The following is a 21,037-nucleotide window of genomic DNA, read 5'->3' as shown; positions in this document are numbered from 1 at the left end:
TTGCTGTTCTAACTTGTAATCATACCTGTCCTGGCTGAAATTAAATATTGTTGTTTGTTTAGTTATGACAGTGTCGGCAGTATTGTTGTGCATGCACACACTATACCTCCTAGTGTCTAGGCAGGGAGAATATTTAGCGTTAAAATCGAAAGCTTGCAGTGACGTAAAAACACTGCATTCAAAAGCATAGTGTGATAGAAAGGCAACTCTACACACGCACTGTGCGAGTCAATGTTGCAGCATAATCTGTTTCTTTCTACACCTGTACTTGCGCAGAAACCTGCTTTTTAGTGTCTGTGCCATTATATGAAAATGAAAAAGTGATCTGCCTATGGTTATTAGATGGCAGACTGCTTTGTATCCTTCCAGGTTTGTATCTCTTGCAAAAAAATTAGGTATGTGCAAACCTTCGAAGTTTCGATTACGAATCAGATATGCTTGTTAATTGTTTCTTATTCGTATTTTAAAAACTGATACTTCGAGTTACCGAATACTACGAAAATTTTCGAATTTACCGCAGTTTCTCCGCACTACACACTTCACCACAAGGCTTCATTTTGTGCAGTGAAGCATCCTGAAAATGCGACTGGGCCGTTTTGTGAAGAGGGACTTCCCAACAGTGTGCACAAAGTGAAGCACTTGATGAAATCGGGGAAAAATGTTTTTATTTCAGTTTAAACTCCTATGTGGACATCCATGATACAGGTGTTCAAGAGATAAAATTACTGTGATGCGAACGGTTACTGGTAGTTTTTTTCTGGCCCTTTCAATCATGCGAGCTTTCACGTAATTCGGACATTTCTTTCTAATCCCTTGAAGGCCGGTTAACGAGAGTTTACTCTATTCAGCAGCGATGTAACAACTCTACCTGGTTTCATGCAGGTCCTTCCTTTACAAAAAAAAACTGGTATAGGGAATTCTGTATGAAATTTATACTAGATTTTTCAGTATGGTATATACACTTCTGTGCAATTCTAATTTAATTTTATTTGCAGGTGCCAATTGAATCCTGAAACAAACAAGATGAACAGTGTTTGTTATTTTTTCATTTTCGTTTTCTTTTTTTCAGTGATCAGGTATTCAATATTCGAAGGCATTCTTTTTTTGCCCATATTTGTATTCGATTCGTATTCAAAAATTTAATTATTCGCACACCTACAAAAACTTTCATTGTTCTTATTTTTGTCCTTTTAAATTTTCTGTTGTGCTACAGCTGTTCAAGTCTTCACTAAAAGTATTTTTTTCTTCATTCATATTACATTGAGAAGATAATGTGAAATGTGCATCATGTAGCGGCTTTTGTGAAATTTTCAATTATCGTTCATGAAGTGCACCTATAATGGTAAGTAAATGCTGGCGCATGGGATGGTGACAGAGAGCTGTTATTTATGTACGAGGTGTAAGCACATTTCAGAACGGGATTTGCGTTTCATGCATGTTTCATCTTTTTGCGAGGAAGTTAATTTGGTAAAAATGCTCGTGTAATTCATATGAGCCACTTTGTGTTGTAGGTGCTTCAGTTTGCTAGTGAAGCTTGCTGCCATCAGCCACAACAAGCATGGATTAAATGTGTCCTGCTGGCCATGGGAAGCTCGCTGTGCACAGTCCATATGCTGGCTGCGTTTTTGTGGAATCAGCTCACCAACCAGGTGCTCGATGCTTTATGCAAGGGACTCTTAATGAAAAAAAAAAGAAATGCATAAGAATCAGAATTTGGTTATGAGAAAGCACTCAGTGCACGACATTAGTCTTTGTAGCTGTCACTGCTTGCAGAGCAGAGGCACCCTTGGGCTTTGAAGGACAACCCCCAAGTTAATTTTCTTTTAAGATTCTAGGTTGGTGATCGCATCACATTCCATCTAGTCTCTTCTGAGCTGTATCAAATTGGTTTTCAAAATAGCAGGAGAATTAATATTAAAAAAAAAAAAAACAGCTAAAGCACATTGCCAAATCTGAAGCTTGGTTGTAATGTTTCTGATGCAGCGGAAATATGACAAGCATTCCAACTCTCATTTAATTATTAAACAGCCGAAATAATGAAGGCAGGCAATTACTTAGTTCATTAAATGTCTCAAAATCACCAAATGCAAGACTATTAAATTTGTTTCCTTAAAGGGGACACTGACGTTCATTAGGCCGCTAATTCCAGCCAACCTCTAGGTTCTTTGCAGTGTGCCGACGTGAGTTGCACAAGAATGATAAAAATCACTGTGCGGAAACGAGAGTTATTTGGTTTATAAAATTCTAAATACAAGAAAAAAAGAACAGCACGTCTGAGCCGGTGTGGAGCCCCTCTCCCATTTCGCTCGCCCAGCGCTCGACTTGGGCGAAACCTATGAGAAACGCAGCTTTCTGCTGGCGTATCGGAAGCTATCCATCATTGTTTCCTGTCCAACTCAACCTGTAGCTGCTCTTTTTGGCAGCGTCATTGCCATGGTAACGATGCTGCGAAGCTGTGCTATGAGGTGAAGACCGGCTTCGCCCACCAGACGCTGCTTCACACCATCTTTGCAGGGGTGTCGACGAGGTGGACCCGACGGTCAGCAAATCTAAGTCGCCGTTTTGGTGTTCTGCCGGCGTCCATCGCGGATCACTCGAGCGCTGCTTGTGCGAAAGTTCGAGAACGAGTGCGAAAGGCGGAGGCGGAGGATTGGCGTACAGGAGCTAACATGAAGCCTACCCTGGACCTACACATGGCCAGCAAGGAGGTCATCTACCGGGAACGACGATATGACAACACCCTGGGAAGTAGCCTGCTGGCGGAAGTCCTCTGCGGAGTGATGTGGACTCCGGCAACTTGGGTGGGGCGAGTGCGCTTCACGAGCGATCTTGACACAACTTGTGCCATCTGTGGAGTGTTGACAGAAACTACCAGCCACGTGATTTTGGACTGTCCAGCCATGTGTCTAGCGCGTTCAGCAATTTTGCCGACCTCCGAGATCGTTGTCAGTTGCATTGGCTTTGTATTAACTCTATGTGCCTTTGGATTTGAGGAGCCTGCAGGAGTGGAGACCACAAAGTGGCGTCTCGAATTCTGGTGGCAACGGGGAGCCCTGCGACCTAGGCGGTGGTACACCAATGTAGCAGTGGTTGGCGACAGCCGTTTGACCTTTGTCCTTGTGACCATAGAGCCTGGACAGCAAATTGGCAGACTTTTTTTTTTTAATTTTTTTGCTAAGGGCAAAGCCACTATCACCATCATCACAGCAAGCAGACGCTCCTCCACGCTTGTTGACAGCCAGTTTTTTTTTTTTTTTTAAACCTCCTTGTTGACAAAACCGCATTTAGCTGAGTTTACAGTCCCTATCTTGGGCGCCAAGATTACCTCGGAAGGAGACTGCAGCCATGAAATTAGGAGACGCCTGCTTCTGCAAAAGAGAGCAATGGTTAGCCTTGACCGCCTAGTAAAGAGCAGAGACATTAGTCTGCCAACCAAGATCCGTATAACCCGTGCTATGGTCTTTCCACTTGTGATGTATGGATGCGAGAGTTGGACTGTGAAAAAGGCTGACCGCCGAAGAATTGACGCGTTTGAATTGTGGTGCTGGCGAAGACTCTTGAGAGTTCCTTGGACTGCCAGAAGATCAAATCAGTCGATATTGTCGACCATAAACCCTGACTGCTCATTGGAGGGTCAAATTCTAAAGTTAAAGCTCAGCTACTTTGGTCATCTGATGAGAAGAGAGGAGTCGCTGGAGAAAGATTTGATGTTGGGAAAGGTTGAGGGTCGCCGGAGAAGCGGTAGGCAGCGAACGCGATGGTTAGATGGCATTTTTGAGGCATTGCAGATGAAGCTATGTGATGTTAAGAAGATAGTGAGAGACCGGAAAGCGTGGCGTGACATGGTCCATAGGGTCACGAAGAGTCGGACACGACTGAACGCCTGAACTGAACTGAATCTTTACAAACACTTCAAGAACCCTCGCGGAACTAAAATACTTTTTGTTTGTTTTCTGCATAGTAAACTGAAGGTTTTTCGATTGTAAAATCTAAAGTGTGTGCTCAACCAATCAGTGAAGCAGCGCCCAAGCGAGAAGGAAACCTCATATCTGTTAACGAATTTCGCTGTCGTGTGTCGCTCAAATTGGTGCCAAAACACGGATTATTGAAGCAGATTAAAATATCGGGTGCTACGATTTCGGCGTTATGATTGGGTTTCGGGGTATCAGGAAGGTGTAAATAACCTAGAGGCCAGCTGGAATTAGTGGTCTGGAGATCGTCACAGCGCCTCTTTAAGTGGAGAGCAGGTATCAATGCACACATATTTGGGATGTCATTAACAGTGCTACCTGAGAAAGTGTTCTGAACTGAGGTGGAAAAACATTTTGCGAACTATAAAATTAGTTTGGGCAAAAATGAAATTCCACACAGCTGCCAAGGTTGGCAGCTGTATGGGATACTAGGAATGATCAAAACTGAAGGAAACCTACAATAAGTTTCTTAGAAAGGAAACAAAAAAGATCTTAGAGTGTGACTTGGTTGCCCATTTGTATACCTCAGTGCTTGCCTCCTAGTGCCAGCAGTGAAACATAAATGCATCACTCCACTAAGTACTAATGTAGCACATTTTTCACCTAAGCATACTGTGGTGTAGCAATAATGACTGTCCTGTTTAGTTGTTGACACTGTTTACTTTGCCAGGGTTGGCTTCCTTCAGTTTACTGCAGTGCCGTTTCCGATGCACTTTTTGTGATGTCTGCAGTGTCAGCGCTAAGCAGCAGTGCGATGATCTGTGAACATTTTTGTTTGCTGAAGCGAGCAGCGCTAGCCAGCCTGAGCAAAAACTCTGTTAGAAGAGTGAGTACTTGGTAGCATTGACTCAGTGCCTTGCCTGATTGCCAGATTTTTGTGGCACTCTGTTCTAAATGCTGTACCCTCCTAACCAAACCTAAAGAAATAAATATGAATGTGAGTGCGGAGAAAAATGCCCCGCCTTGGTGCAATGGTTAGGGCACTCGACTACTGTGCCCAAGGATGCGAGATCGAATCCCGGCCGCGGCGGCCGCTTTTTGATGGAGGTGAAAAGCAAGGCGCCCGTGGGCTGTGCGATGTCAGTGCACACTAAAGAACCAAGGTGGTCAAAATTTCAGGAGTCCTCCACTACGGCGCCTCTCATAGTATGAGTCGCTTTAGGACGTTAAACCCCCAAAACCAAACCAAAACCAGATTGAAAAAAATGACAGTAATAATGAAAGGGTAAAGAAAAAAAAACAGGTAGCATCTTTATAACAAAAAGAGGTCATAAAAAGTGAAAGAAAAAGAGAAAAGAATGAACATGCTACCGATCGATTTGTTCAGTAGAGTACTTCCAGGCCCTTATTCAGTCCCTTATTTCTGTTCCATGCTGTTGTTTCCTTTCATTCTTTCCTTCATGGTAATCGTTGCACTGCACATCTACTTTCTTGAATTCTAAAGTACTCGGCCTTTTGTAAGTGATATGCAATGCAAGAAATAGTTGAATGATAACAAGGTTGTGTTTACAAATATATAAACAAATTATATGTTTCGGAATATTATGTAAATCCTTAGCGTGTAGCACACAGTGTGTACATGAATACACGCAGTAAACGTAAGATAGGAGTGTACTCCTCAGTACTGATTGAATACATTGTGCTGTAGTCCTCTGTGATTCGATTGTCAGTTCCAATACTTAAACAACTGAAATCTTTCAGTGTACCGAGGGCAGACTTATTATCTGTTTACTTTCTGCAGTTAACCGTGTTTGATTGTGACTCTGACTTTCATGGTGCAGTTTAGGAAAGCTCTGCTATGTTGTAGTCACAAGGACCTCGGCCATAATTGTGGCACGACTGCTTCATATGCATTGATGTGTGCAGTGACCACGTTTGTGCATGCTTGATACCTCTTTTTATGCTCATTGTGCATCTGTTTCTTTTTACCATGTGTGAAGCATGTCTGTATGCATTTTTATGTTGTATTTTTGTTTATTCTTATCTGCTTGTGTATTAATGACAACATATTTTTCTCGCCTGCTTAGATGGACAACCTAGTGGCTGAAGTTTTTAGTCACTTCCTGCTTTATGTGCCAGTAATGTGGGAGGATCAGAATCTCAAGGTTTCTGTTCATGGGACTACCTACGCATCCATGCATGAGGCTGTTTTCTCATGGTTTTCACTTTCTACATCTCAAGGAAGGATGCAGTTCCTACAGTTGAGTGCATGATCTTAATAATTTTTGTGAAGACCCCTGCCGTAGTGATGCAGTGGCTAGGGTGCTTGACTGTTGAACCTAAGGATGCGGGATAAAATCTTGGTTGCAGCTGTCACTTTTCAAAGGAGGCAAAAACAAGACACCCATGTACTGTGCGATGTCAATGTGCGTTACAGAACCCCAGGTGGTCGAAATTTTCAGAGCCCTCCACTACGGCTTTCCTCATAGCTTGAGTCAATTAGGGTGTTAAGCTTTATAAACAAAACCAACTTTTTATCTGTAAAGAGCATCCTCATGCAAACTATTAAGCATTTTGTAATGTAACATGAATTAGTACTAGAGCTGTGTGAATAGCAAAATTTTGGGTTTGAATCGAATCGAATTTTTTTTAGATATTTTTCAAATGCAGCAAAGTTAAATTATAGATGACATGTTTTGTGCACCATGGCCAGAAAAAGCTAATTTTTTTATAAATGTGCTAATTACTACACGAATAATGAAATTTGGTTGCAGATAAAATATTTTTAAATAATTTCAAGAATTAGTACAGATAGTTGAAAATAAAAAGAAACTTTTTCCCGCTATACACAGCTAGGAAAAGAAACTGAGATATTTTGGAAAAAGATATTTTGTTTTCACCCTTGATCAGTACAATTTTTTGTACTTGTAGTGTAAGGCCTACAAGACATTAAATAAGGAAGCAGGAATAATGCAGTCCCTTGTTTACAATTGTCTGATAATGATTGCTGTCAATGAAGAAAACTGTAATATCACAGTTTAACTGGTTGCTCACTTGTTAATGGGAGTTTCAAGAAGGTACGAAAATTCGAATCAGATATCCTCATATTTGATTCGTTAAACGACTCAAACAGGGTAAAGTGAAATTTATTCGAAACTGTTCGAATATCTTCGCAAATTTTTGAATAACAGGCACGAAATAACGCCTTGGTTACCTCCAACCATTCTCTCGAAGGCAGCGTCGGCTCTGAGCACGCACCGCTTGCTGCCGCAATCAACCTACGCGAGAAGCAGAGATCACCCTTTTTGGGAGCCTACAGGCTTCAGCGTGGCCGCAACACGGTCCATTCGTATGGAAACATTCATAATGCCGACCTTAAAGATTGCACATATCTTCAATCGCGGAGGCTACTTCTCATAGTCATGTCATAGATCACACGTCTCTAATCTGTCGAGAAGTGGCGCTACATGTTTATTTTCTAAAAAATTTGATTCTTTTTTTCATCATCAATAGTTGAGGTTAAGTTTATTATGCGAGCGCCGTATGACATGAGAGTTGCATGAATGTTGTCAACTCATACTTATACATCTCTCCACTACATACCTCCGGCCGCCCAGCTCCAGCTAGAGGGAACACGCGAGATAAGTGAGAAAGAGCAAAAGCAATGAAAGTCAATGAAACGAAAAGGATGATGAGGAGATCACATGCTCGGTGATAATTGGTTCGCCGACAGCAGGGGAAGTGCCTCAGGTTAAGCGGACGTAAGTCGGACTAAAGTGTGGACAGAAGCATCGCTTAGCCATTCATAGTCTCTGATATATTGCATCATGCAATCTAGTTCACTAAATAAACTCGTTGAAACGTAATTGTTGTAGATAAAAACAACTAGCAACTGACAATGTGCATAGAGATCAGTGGTTGCGCCCCCTAGAGGAAATCAGCGTTTCACCTTTTCTCATCACGTCTATTACTCTACAAGTTATAGTGCCATGCCGCAGCACCACCATTATCATTCCGCTGCTCCTGTCCGCACTCCACAAGTAAAACGGAACTATACAGGTTTGTTTTCGCTTGCTGCTTTCTGCGCGCCGATCGACGCCTCTTGCTGCCTCGTCAAGAATGAAGGTGAAACAGCGACTGTGACGTGCCCAAAGAAACGCAGTAGTGTCTGGGCTTTTTACGACGTATAGAAGCAGGCTCGTCTAAGTGCGCCTTGTGCAGAGTGGTTCTCTAAACGCCAGCAAATACGACGCTTTTGATCAACCACCTCAGACAGCATCCAGGAGCCCACAAAGAGTATGAGAGCCGAGCATCTGCTGCTCAGCAGCGTTCTACATCAAAGACAAGACAGGCAAGTGCTAGTTCGTTTTTCAAGCCACAGCTGAGCCCTCAGAGCCCCCATGCGAAGGCACTTGCAGAGAAAATTGCTTCTTTCATTGTAAGTGGCCTGCATAGTTACACTATTGTCGAAGAGCCAGGGTTTCAAGACCTGATGCGGTAGACGATGCTCGAATACAAGGTCCCCATGTTGCATGACATTCTCGAGGACCGTCTTGCCTGAAATGTACAACGCTGTCACGCGCTCCATCCATGAGAAGCTGCACAGCGTCATCAGCACAAATGTAGGCTCTGTCGCCATCAGAACTGAAGGCTGGACGTCGCGAGCTGGGGACAGTTACGTGTCTGTGACGTGTCACGTGTTGAGTGACGACTTCGTGCCTCACAGTTTTGTTCTTGCGTGCCGCCACCTGCGTGCACGCAGACTGCAGAGAACCTGCATTGGTTACTCATGGACGTTTTGAAAGAGTGGGACATATCTGAGGACCTTCCTTGCTATGTAATGACTGACAATGTTCGGAACTTTGTGTCCGCGATTGTGCCAACGCCCTGGATGCACGTTGCTTGTTTCGCGCACACTCTACAACTTTGTGTTCAGGACGCGAAGAAAGAAAACAACGGATTTGCAAGTGTGTGTAGAAAAGCAGGGGCTATCGCTAGTCCCTACAACTATTCAGCAGAACGAGAACAAGACTGCAAGAAACGCAAAGGAGAATGGGCATAGAGGAGCCACTAGAGGTGATACAAGATGTGCCGACAAGATGGAATAGTGAATACACCATGATAGCGCGCTTGCAGAAGCTGAAGTCGGCTGTGACAATAGACGTGGCAGAAATAGATTCTGTTGACAACCTGAGCACTTTTGAATGGCGTCAAGTAGCAGCGTTTGTGTCAGTGCTACAACCGATTGAAGAAGCCACTCCTGCTGATTGTTCAGAGTCCCACTCAACATTGTCTCTTGTTATTCTCCTTGTTCACTGTATTCGGGTGCTGCTTTCTAACGAGGCCAGTGAAGCTGAGGAGCTAGAGTTTTCAACGAACCTCCTGAAATCTCTGAAAGCAAGATTCCAAGGTATAAGCACGTAGATACCCCATGCTGTTGCCACTCTGCTTGACCCTCGTTTCAAGGATGTCTGCAGCGACCAGCAAGAAAAGGAGCACATGCGGTTCCTCTTGTATTCAGTACTTCAGGAACAGGAAGAGTCAAGGCTGTTACAGTTCGGCTCACAAGAAACCTCTGCTCAGGAGCAGACAGATCGAAGAGGAAAACAGTCATCCGTTTGGGGAGTGTTTAATACCTTGGTATCATCAAAACACAAAGAAAACCTTTGTTCTTTGATGCAAGAAATGTCCGATTATCTTCAGTCCCCAGTGTTGCCTCGTGATATCAGTTCATTTCAGTGGTGGCAAATAGAAAAAAAAATCAAGTATGGAGCTCTTGCAACCATAGCCAGAAAGTACCTTGCCATTCCGGCTACTCAGGTGGCAAGCGAGAGACTCTTCTCAACTTGCTCCAACACAGTAACTTGTCAGCGGGAATCACTTTCATCGGGCAGTATGGAGCACCTTGTTTACTTGCAGAGCAACTCAGTGTGATCCAAGCTTCCATAATACTTCCCAACAGACCTGCTGTTCAATTTTACAGTCCAGAACCATGTGTTGGTGAATATATCCCTAGTTACATTATGAGGCCCAAGACTGCCATTGTTTTGTTCCCATAGTTAAAACACTCTTCTTACATACAGTGCTGCCATTAAAACATGCCCGGTCTTTCATATAATCATTTACATCTTTTTGAAATGTGCTTTGTTTCACTGCATCTGCACTACACCTAATGTTCCACCTTGATATCAAATTTTATCTTTGTAAATGGTCATTTCTCATAACTGTTGTGACAAGTTTCATTCTTAGTCATTAACTGCTTAAGTAATAACTGCAGATCAATCTAGTCTTGTATCTACAGTTTCTGTGGGATTTCCCAGCAGTGTTAGTGCCTTAATCTAGTCAAGCATTTTTAAAATTTTTGATTGCTAGTCTGAGAAAGTCTTGTCTTAGTTGATGGAATGTTGTTTGACTGATGCCATGTTGACAGTACTCAATTTCTAGTTGTGCATTCTAGTAGTGCCAGGCTGTACTTCTAGCCAAGCTGCATCTAGTAATAACCCCTGCCAACTCTTCTTGACTTTACTGAGTGCTATTTTCTTTTGCTTGTGGCACTGTGCAATCTTTTTGTTTTTAAAGATTTAGACTTGATATCACCTGTAGTCAAGGTTGACGTAGCTGTGCATCGTTGCGAACTATATATCAAACAGCATTTTAAATAAAATTGAATTTCAGTCTGTTTTATGTTTCGTAATCGACGTACTAATGATATGAACATAACTTGCAGACTATCTGATTCGCATTCGATCCACTGCTTTCACTATTAAATTCGTATTTGACTCAGGGTTTAGCTGCATTATTCATATTCGATTTGATAGCAAGAGTGTACTATCGTATTCGATTCGGTTTAGAAAAAGTACTATTCGCACACTGCTAGCAAAAATGAATCCACGCGCCCGTTAGGTGCCTCAGTGCCTGTGCTTCACTGTATGCGGTGCAGTTTTGCAGGCTGACTTTGCGCCTGGTACTTTGAGTCTGGTGGCACTATTCAAATTATTTGCATATAGTTTAATAGTGGAAGTGCAGTTGAATTGAATCGAGTAGCAAATACTATATTTGAAAGTTATTCGAAGTTTCGGATATTCGTACACCCCTAATTAGTACCATTTGGCTTGTGTGCGGAACATCGTCATTCACCTAAGGAGTTAGGTTCGACTCCTTGATCGCATGTTCATTTCGCTCTGTCAGAATGATTGGGTGTCATGCGTAACATGGCATACTTAAATGGTTTATGTGTGCAATGACATTATCATGCGCAAATATTGAGGGCAGCAAAATTTGAATGCAACTAACTAAATATTAAAACTTTATTATTTGAAAAATTTTGAAACTTTATTATTGCAGAATGATTTCATTATTATTTGCATGTGTTTTCAGTTTTTCAAACAATGGAGTTAAGCAGTAAAGCATGCACCATTTTAAAAAAAGCTTGTTATTTTTTTTTTTGCATGCAAATTGTACATTAAAGATGTGTCTCTAATGAGTTAAATGCAGTCTTTAACTACAACTCTTTGCAGGTTATCAGTCGCCTATCTTACAGAAGCAGCCAAGCGAGTGTCAAGCACCTCTTCACCACCATGCGTGCCGGAGGTTTTGTTAAAAAAGGTAACACATCATTTTTGCTATGTTGGAATTGTACTGATGCCATGTTCTGCACAATAGGGCTTCAACATTGATCCTTTCTTTTTGATTGATTTCAGTGTCAGTTTGTTATGCAGAGGAGTGAGTCCAAATTTGATGAAATTAACTCGGATGCTCAGAAGAAGTGCTCACAGTCACCCATAAAAGACTGGATTGAGTCTGGCAAGGTATGGGCTTGTCAATCAAGCATTGATTGTATGAGGAATACTATTGCTGGTCCTTGTGGATGGGCATTTTTGTTTGCTTTTCAGCTGTCAGTGCAGGAGTGGGTGAATTTTGAATCCCAGATCAGTGACGGTGTCAGTTCTACTTCTCCAGTCTTAAGGTGAGGAATCGTTTGGTAGACTTCAATGTTTTTGTGGACACTGTCTTGATTGAAATTAATGACAGCTTTGAATTGCATTTGATAATCTGCTGTACTTGTTTGTTTGTAAGTGCTGCTAGTATGTTTGCTTGTTGGGGCAGTAGGTTCGACATCTGTAAGTTCACTTTTGAGCATGTTGTATGTCACCTGTGTACCTATGCCTCCGTCATGCTTTTACATCTAGTGTTTTCATGCTGCTGTACAAGGTGAGGTAAAATCAGCTAAAGCAACGTGGTTTCGTCCCGGGAAGGCCTAATGCTGGAAATGAAAATTGAGCACCACTGAAACTAAATGCAGGAGTATGTTGTGTGCATTTGTCACTGCTTCCCTGTAATTCTGTCTTGAACCTGTCGGTGAGCAGAAGGTAGCAGAATATAGGCTCACATAGTGTAGGACAACGTACACTAAGCTGTACACATGGTACTGAGGACGCATAATATGATACAATCTCATCAAATATTTCCCCATTGACAAAACGCTCAAATGCAACCGCTTTTGTAGTGGCTGTTCAATAAGCTTTTCCTCCTGAGCGGCAGAATTTGCATTCAGTGATTGAATGGAAAGATGTCGCTGCAGATGAGCACATCCCTTTCCATTACAGTTCTGAATAATAGCGGTGCACATTTTCCACTGGTTGCACTTGTCTCTGCATGCCATGATAGGTCATTGAAGGTAGCTGGTTTCCTTCACCTACCTTACAGCCCAGACATCATGCCATTCTGGCTCTCTGGCTGCTTCTCAGAATGAAAGGGTGTGCACTTTGTGCCTGACAAAGTGGTTGCCAATTCAGTGAGTGATGACATCACTCCTCTGTGAGTGATGGCACGAAGAAATTATAGTGCACTGGCGGGAACTCCAGTGGAATCTCATTAATCCCATCTTGCAAATTTTCAGTTGTTAAAACTGATGCTTCAACTTCACATGCATTAAAAATACTCTTAATTCAAACTCCACTTAATTCGAGCAGGTTTTCTATAATTTTTGAGATTAAGTTATCAAAATTTTACAGTATATCAAAAAGTGACGTGGTCCTGAGCAAGACAGTTCAGGATTTTACTTGCATGCAACATCTTTCAGTTATGTCATTTAAAGTTACAGTCCAGAGGGCAAAATTTACAGAGCATGCCTAGCATTTCTCAAGGCAGAGAGATTTATACTTTATTTCTTTTTATTTATTTATTTATTATCAATACCTCAAATGCCCCAGGAATGGGGTATTACATGAGGGATAGGCTGCTATTTCATTTGAAAATAGATTCGATGGCTGTCTTGAATTGAGATGGATTGGAGTGGTGCACGAAGTCGACTGGCAGATTGTTCCAGTCCCGAGCAGTTTTTACGAAGAACGAGGGAAGATGAGCTGTAGTCTGCGCTGGGGGAGGGTAGACAACTTTGGGATGGCTGGTGCGGTTTGAGAAGCGATGAGCTGGTAATATCACTGAAGCATCAAGTGGTGTGTGATAAAATTTATGAAAAAGGCAAAGCCTAAAGATGCGACGTCTCAAATTGAGATTAGTAAGGTGAGCCTTAGATTTAAGTGATAAGAATAGTCTGAAAAAATAAATCTTGTTGTGTGATTTTGAACTGATTCGAGGATGTTACAAAGGTTAGCTTGATGAGGGTCCCAGAGTGAGCATGCATATTCTAGCTTAGATCGAACGAACGTGAGGTAAGTTAGTGCTTTAATCGAGGCAGGGGCGAGGCGCAAGTTTCGACGGAGGTAACCAAGAGTGCGATTAGCTTTGTTAGCAATGTTCGTTACATGTGCAGACCAATTAAGTGTGTTAGAAATTGTGATGCCAAGGTATTTGTATGATTGGACAGATGAAATTTCGGAGCCACAGATGACATACCTGGAGGGTTGATAGGGCTGTCGTCGATGAAAAGAGAGTAATGACGTTTTATTAGTGTTTAAAGACATTAACCATTTGTCGCACCAGGCTTCAACGCGTTTATCTTGAAGAATGGCGAGAATCGGAACTGTTATGGATGGGACGGTAGATGACGCAATCGTCTGCAAATAGGCGGATGTTAGAAACAATGTTACTAGGCAGATCATTAATGTAGATTAGGAAGAGCAAGGGTCCAAGTACAGTGCCTTGGGGAACGCCGGAGAGGACTGGGGAGCAAGTTGATGAGAGTTTGTTAGCGTACACAAATTGCTTCCGGTTAGTCAGAAAATTACGTATCCATTCCAATACAAGAGGGCTAATGCGTAGTCGTGAAAGTTTAAGTAAAAGTCGCTGATGGGGAACTTTGTCGAATGCTTTTTCAAAATCTAAAAAAAGAGCATCGACAGGTACGTTTAAATCCAGGTTAGAACTTATGTCATTGATGAATAAAGCTAGTTGAGTGTCACATGACAGTCTTTTACGAAAACCATGTTAATTAGGATGAAAAAAGGCTATAGAAATGAGAAATTTTACCATGTGAGAGTTAAGCACATGCTCCATTAGTTTTGAAGAGACGCTTGTTAGTGAAATAGGACGATAACTAGAACATGAAGATGGAGGACCTTTTTTCGGAACTGGAACAACCTTGCCTATTTTCCAGTCTTCCGGCACCACTCCTGATGACAACGATTGCTGAAAAATATGACATAAAATGACGCTGACAACAGTTTTGGTGTGTTTTAGTACTTTTGAGTTGATGCCATCGACACCTGATGAAGATGTAAGGTTTAGTGAGTCTATAATTTTCGCGATACCGGAAGGATTGAAAATGATATCAGGCATGACTGCGTGATCATAGCTAGGGAAATCTGGTAAAGTGTTGGCGGGTTCTTGCGTAAATACAGATGTGAATGTGTGGTTAAGTTCTTCAGCTATTTTATTGTCAGGGATTGGACGGTTCTGCTGATCGCATAGTTGTAACGGTTGCGAGATATATTTATCACCCGTTCAAATGATAACTTTATATTATATGTATATTTTTATTTTCAGGCAAGACTACCTTCAGTTCCTTGCCGATGCTGACAGTGTTAGATGCTTGTGCCTAACACTTGTTCGAGTTCTGGCTTCCAATGGCCCTGGAGTACCCAATTATTCCCACCTTCAAATCTTGCTGCAGGTGTGCTGCTGTGCATGAAAAGTGCTTTCAGGTAGCAAAAAAAGCTATGTCTCTCTAATGCAGAGCCTGCTGCTGAATCCGTCAAGTGGTCTCTTGGGCAAAGCATTGCCATTTGCTACTGAAGCACTGGTGCAAATGGAAGCTGAAATTGCAAGCAGCTCTATGGATGAGGCTGAGTTGGCTGTGAATTTTTTCAAGTGAGAAATTTTTTTTTATCTTTGTGCAGTAATTTTAGCATGTCTTTTACAAGTGAAGTTGGCTGTCAGGTTTTATCGTCACCTTCATAATTACATTTATTTCGAATGGCAGTTTTAGTCTTGTCTTCTAGTCTTATTCTATTTATACTGTGACCCATCCGACTGACCTTTGGTTGATACTCATTTGCCTACTCATTTTCTTTAATACTTTTTTTGTCAGTGATAAAGATTGCCAATGGGAAATTTTTCATTTTTTTTCTGTTTCATAAAAAAAATGGTCCCAAAATATCCCCAATATTTTGTCTGCCAACAGCATAGCTGCTGTTGTACCCCTTGTAGAAAGGGGTAGAACAGTGGGAGAACTGTCATGAATTGTGCACTGGGAAAATTCAAGTAGTGTTGCTCTAGTAAGAGCATCATCACACCTTACCACTTTTCATGTTTTATGCAGGATGTATTGTCACCTGCCTGCATACTGTCTTCTAGTCAGTCGAAGAGATGATTGCCCAACAAGTGAATCAGTGAAGCTTTTCATTAAAGTAGTAAACAAATATCTGGTGAGTTGTTCACCTTTCATTGCGTGTTAAAAATGCCTTGCATTGCTTACCTTGTATGTAGTATTACCCGTTTCCTGTTTCCCATGAAACAGCACCTAAGGTGAGTCTGTAAAAAGTGCTTGCAAAAAAAAGCTGCTTGCTAAAGACCTTGTTACTACGCCATTTATAGATGCTGCTGTATTGAGCTGAGTGAGCTTTCGGGGGACGCAGTAGACCGATTTCACCAAGTGATCTGCGCATGCGCGCGCATTCCAGGCGTGCTTCACTGCCATTCTAGCTGTAGTCGCCATCATCGAGAGAACCCAGCATTGCAGCAGGTGCTGCGCAGCTGTCGGTGAAGAAAAAGATGTTATACCACTGTGAAAAGTTTTACATTCTCCCGTAACATGAAGGGAGCTTGTCTGATGCTGCTATCTGAGCACAGGATTTCATGATAAAAAGAGCTTGGAGCGGGCGCTATCAAGCCCGATGGGGATATTTCAATGTGAATGGGATGAATGACCTAACACTGTCAGATTCCAGTACTCGAGGGGTACTTTCATGTGAAGATTCCTACTACAGTTTAAACTGTATGTAACGAACCACCATGTAGTGAATTCCTTGATATTACTAAGTTTTTTAATTCCCCAATGGAAGTGCATGTATTTGAAAACTCCATGTAGCGAACGTTTCACGGTGGTTGACCTTGATGTAACGAACCTGTGGCGCGGACTGTCTTAAGCTAGGCCTGAATTACTGGAAATTTGCCAAAACCCCACAAGTTTGAGGACGATAAAACACAAACTGAAGTGAGAGGGACGTCTACTATAACAACGAGTGACCGCAGTTGATACAGCGCGCTGTGTTTTAGTGCCGACGCCACATTTATGTGGCAGATGTAGCAGTCTTCACTGCTTTCACTTTTGGAATGTGGCACTACAATAGGTCATGCTTAAAGCGGCAAAAAATAACAGAACAAGGAAAAATGACATGTGGCAAGAAATGTGCATCCATCGCTGCCGCGCGGTTCCTCGCTGGCCTGTGCGCTTCAGAGCGGGAACAGCGGAGTGCGTCGGCGATGCGAGGCAAAGAGGCAAAGCTCTTCACTTGGCGGCGGCACAAACGCGTGCGCTCTTCCCTAGACTGATTCCTCCTCCGCCACCTCCCTCCATTCATCTTTCCCCGCCCCCTCGTAGACAAGCCGCAATGGAGGTGGAGGCTGCCGCCGCAATTACACCACGCTATCAGCGCAATCGCGAAACATTTTACTGCTTTTATAACTTTCGAGTAAGTCTGATTTACTGTAAGCACTTTCAGGGCACGCGAAAACTGCACATAACGAAAACCTGAGTGTAACGAAAAATCGCAGACATTTTACAGTTTCGTTGTAGCCAACTGTATTTGCACAAACATTTCAAATGCATGTTTTTGTCATTGCAGTTTGAGATGGAACCAAAGGTGTACTGTTTAAAGGGGTTACTATCAATGCTCTGCAAATGTATCTGAATTGCTTAGCAAAAATCTCTCCCGGCACCTCGTTTGCGGTGAAAACGTGCGCAAAACTTGCCCATTGTAGACCCTTCTGTTGTGTAGTAAGTTTGACAATGGTGCTTATCTGGTTTGGTCGCGCATGATGAGAAACCAGAACCATCTGCTACTGGATTAAGAAAAAGAAAGACGCAAACACTGACTTTTGGCAAAGGCAGTGGCGGCACCATCTGGCGTCACTGGAGAAAAGCGCCACGGCAGAAAACTACTGAGGAGAGCGTTGCAATGCGCGTGCCTAGCCAGATGGCACCACTTCTGCGTTGGCGTCTTTCGTTCCCACAATGTCTCCGCAGACATTTCTGATTTCTCATCATGCACCGCTAAATCAGGTAAGCACTACTGTGACATTTACTTGCAAAAAAAAAGTCAACAATGCTCAATCTTTGTGCCCAGTTTCACAACAAGCGAGGCTTCGGTTGAGGCGGGAGATTTGTTTTCTTTCAAAATGGCCTAGATTAAGTTGCGGAACACTATTGGTGTAGTGTGTCTCGTTCGAGTATTACTTTATGTTTGTACATGCTCTCGCTTCTACCCATCTGTGCGTCTCGTATACTTCACGTATGCATTGCTTTCAATATTTTCAGTAACGTGGGTGCTGTGAGGTCACTGTCAGGCGTTGTGGAAGCTATTAACCCTTTCACTGCCAAGTTTTCTTTGGACTGCTGCACACTCCCTGCCGGGTTTTTTTTAGATGTTGGCCGGGATTTTTTTTGCATGTTACCGTATTTACTTGAATAATGCTCGCACTTTTTTTTCACAGAAAATCGACACAAAGTTGGAGGTACGATAATTATGCGGGGAAAATTTTCAAGCAAACGTTTTGGAGCGCTAAAAGAAAATTTAAACAGGTGTGAATCTGGATTCTTATGCCGGCTATTGTAAATATAACCAAAACGTTACTTTCTAACAGAACTTACCTTTGCTCTAAAAGTACAGGGTAGCCAAAAGCATGAATTGCTAAAGCACTTTATCTGCCGCACGCAGCCTCGTCATCACTCCCCGCGTCTCGTGGTATAATGTTCACAGCAGATCTTACAGTTCTACTCTTGATCAGAGGCTTGATCCGAGTCCGTGTCGACACTGCAATCGCTGTCTCCAGTGACATTTTACGCAGAACTCGTTGATGCGGAAGTGCCTACTGGCAGTGCGGTTACTATGCTGTAGCGCGTACTCGAAAGCTTTAAGCTTAAACGCCCCATTGCGATTCGGCACCAAGAACATGGTAGATGGTGGAACAAAGCAGATAACACGGATGGAATGAACGAACAATGATAATAAGACACGGGGACACCTCTCAAAATGGAGACGACTACAAGCATCAAGGAAGTTTAAAAAAGGAAAAGACGAGCCAATGGTGATGTTGATGATCTACCCGAGCACGCTGTCGCTGCCTTGTAGCGCGCGCACACAACGAGGCAAGCTAGGTTCAGTGGCGCTCCAAAGATAGCGCTTGCTACTACTAGCAGACGACTCTCGCGGTGGTAATATTGGTGATGCGATAATTACGCAAGGAAAAAAAAAATCCAATTTTCGATCCCCTGTGTGGGGGGGTGCAAGCATTACGCGAGGGCGAGCATTATGCGAGTAAATACGGTAGTTCTGTAGAAATTTTATGCTAGTAATGCACTAGGCTGCTCTGCAGGACATTTATTAAATATTGTTATTATGCTCGGGAGGTTTCCTCTTATTGCCTGCATTCTAGGTGGAAAGAGCACTTCCTCGCTACCTTCGTTCGACAAGCCATTTAGATCAGCAGCTTCATCATTGTCACTTTCATCTGAGTAAGAATTCATCTGAAGTTACAAATTTTCTTCACACATGAAACCGCAAACGCACGTGTCACGCTGTCTCGCCATGGCCATACATGCTGACGGCAAGGAAGCAACGCATAGTTGGTGATGATGGTAATTTGGATGAAGAAATCTCCGCTCCATATGTTGCTTAAAATTTACCCGGCAAGTGTTATGTGTATGTGGCTTCTCCACAGATGGAACAACATGCCTGGAACATTATTTTTACACGAATAGTACCGGGAGTGGCAGGGAACGGGCCACAGAGTCAAAACGAGTATAATCTTGATTGGCAGGGTGTGTGTGGAGGGTCTCCCGAAGTATCTCGGGAGTGGAAGTTAAAGGGAAGGGTTAGATATAAGCTCTGCTGTGTTGCGGCTCTATCGGCTTGGGTATCATCAACGCAGCGTTGGAGCTTATGGGACCGACGCTTTTCGGGCTTTTTGTACCAAATGCAGCAGGTAAAATTCTCATTGCAGGCTGTGAAGAAATAGCAGAAAATGCTGCGAAACACTTTCAACACATAGAGAAAGATATGGTGGCAGCAGCGACTTCGTCACAGCTGCAGTGGCGTAGCGAAACTCCTAGTGAAATTGGTCTATTATGCAATGTACTATTAGGGACAAAAGTTTCCGGGACGCATCATCAGGGATCGGAGCCAATAGCTCTATTTTTAGGCATTGTTCGGGACTTTTAAGTCTGAAAGTCAGAAACTCATGTTGTGACATAAGCTAGTTAAGAGATCGCCAAAGAATGTGACCCTTGTACGCCAAATTTGCTTTTCTCGTGTCCTGGAAGCTTTTGTCCCCACTAGGTACATAACTGCTGGGACGGTGCTAGCTTTTGTAACCCTTTCAAGAACAATTAGCGAGATGAATTGGTTGATGTTTGTTGTGCACCAAGGAATGAATAGTAACATTTTGAGAAGACAGAGAGACAGAAGAAAAACCTGTACAGCATATTTTTTGCATTCGCTTTGTTACTTCACACACTAGCACGGCATAGCAACATTTCACTTGGGGTGTATTAGCTGTAAACTTGGATTTCTGCTTGCATATATGTATGACTATTTTTTTTCGCTAATATTTATGTGGATGCTGCAGGTTCTGTGCGATCAAGAAAAATCACCTGGTTTGGCTTTGCATTTGTTCAAGGTAAAGGCTTTTATTTTATTTTATTTATTCATACTGTTAACCTTCTATATGAGGCTCATTACAGGGAGGGAAATACAGTCTAGCCCGGTTATAGCGAAGCCACTTATAGTGAAACAGCGGTTAGAAGGAAGGAAGTTCAATTTCCCATTCCCATTTTGCATTTTCAATACAAATTGGGTCCAGTTTTAACGAAGTAAATAAGCGCACGTCAGCGGATATAGCTAAGTGATTTTGTACCAAATTAAAAAATAATGTATCATTCAGGAGATTTATACGCCTTCAGGCAAATTTTGTGTGAAAATAAGGACAAAATTTGGCTGACGGCTGCATTCACAGCGTCGTCTGCTCTCCCGCAAAGTGAAAGGTTGCTTCACTGCATCGCTTGACTTGGCCTCTTCGTGATGCGGCGTCCCGTCGTGCCGTTGAGCCGGTTGCGCGGGAGGTAAAGTAAGAAAATAAAAGGCAATTCTCGGTGACGTCACGGAGCAGCGGTCGACTTAGCCAGTCGCGGTTCTTGAATTTTTCTCTCTGGGGCTTCTCTCCTCGGTTCTGGGCTCGGGAGAGGGAGAGTCGAGGAGAAAGCGTCACGGGAGTGAGAGAGGGAGAGAGAAGCGAGAGCGTTTCCTCCGCTTTCGCGGATTTTTATACGCGCTTCTCTCGGTGACGCCATTACGCCTTCCTGCCTTGTTCCGCTTCTCACCTTTGATATCTCGTGACCCCTTATTTCGCCTGGGCAATTTTTAGACAACGGACCTACTCAGTTATCCCATTTCTCGGACCCGACTCTTCGATTTCTCAGCAGTGTCGAGTCTCGTGAGCTCCAGCAC

The 21,037-nt window shown here is 42.8% G+C and overlaps 1 protein-coding gene across 6 annotated transcripts in view; it reads left to right on the top strand.

The window, feature by feature from the left end:
* LOC146205380 (uncharacterized) overlaps positions 1-21,037 on the top strand; it is a 90,521-nt gene that overhangs the window by 43,254 nt on the left and 26,230 nt on the right. For all 6 annotated transcript variants that reach the window (XM_084590043.1, XM_084590040.1, XM_084590038.1 and 3 more), the window contains 9 exons: positions 1,512-1,649; positions 5,999-6,171; positions 11,429-11,516; positions 11,612-11,719; positions 11,804-11,877; positions 14,859-14,985; positions 15,049-15,182; positions 15,634-15,739; positions 20,160-20,210. In XM_084590043.1, coding sequence (XP_084446169.1) covers positions 1,512-1,649; positions 5,999-6,171; positions 11,429-11,516; positions 11,612-11,719; positions 11,804-11,877; positions 14,859-14,985; positions 15,049-15,182; positions 15,634-15,739; positions 20,160-20,210 — 999 coding nt within the window. The remainder of the gene's footprint in view (positions 1-1,511; positions 1,650-5,998; positions 6,172-11,428; positions 11,517-11,611; positions 11,720-11,803; positions 11,878-14,858; positions 14,986-15,048; positions 15,183-15,633; positions 15,740-20,159; positions 20,211-21,037) is intronic.

Source organism: Amblyomma maculatum, chromosome 1 (genome assembly GCF_055883805.1).
Source record: "Amblyomma maculatum isolate TAMU_Amacu chromosome 1, ASM5588380v1, whole genome shotgun sequence".
In the NCBI taxonomy this organism is placed as follows: domain Eukaryota; kingdom Metazoa; phylum Arthropoda; class Arachnida; order Ixodida; family Ixodidae; genus Amblyomma; species Amblyomma maculatum.
The sequence above is the reverse complement of the archived record's forward strand: the minus strand, read 5'-3'. Positions and strand labels throughout refer to the sequence as shown.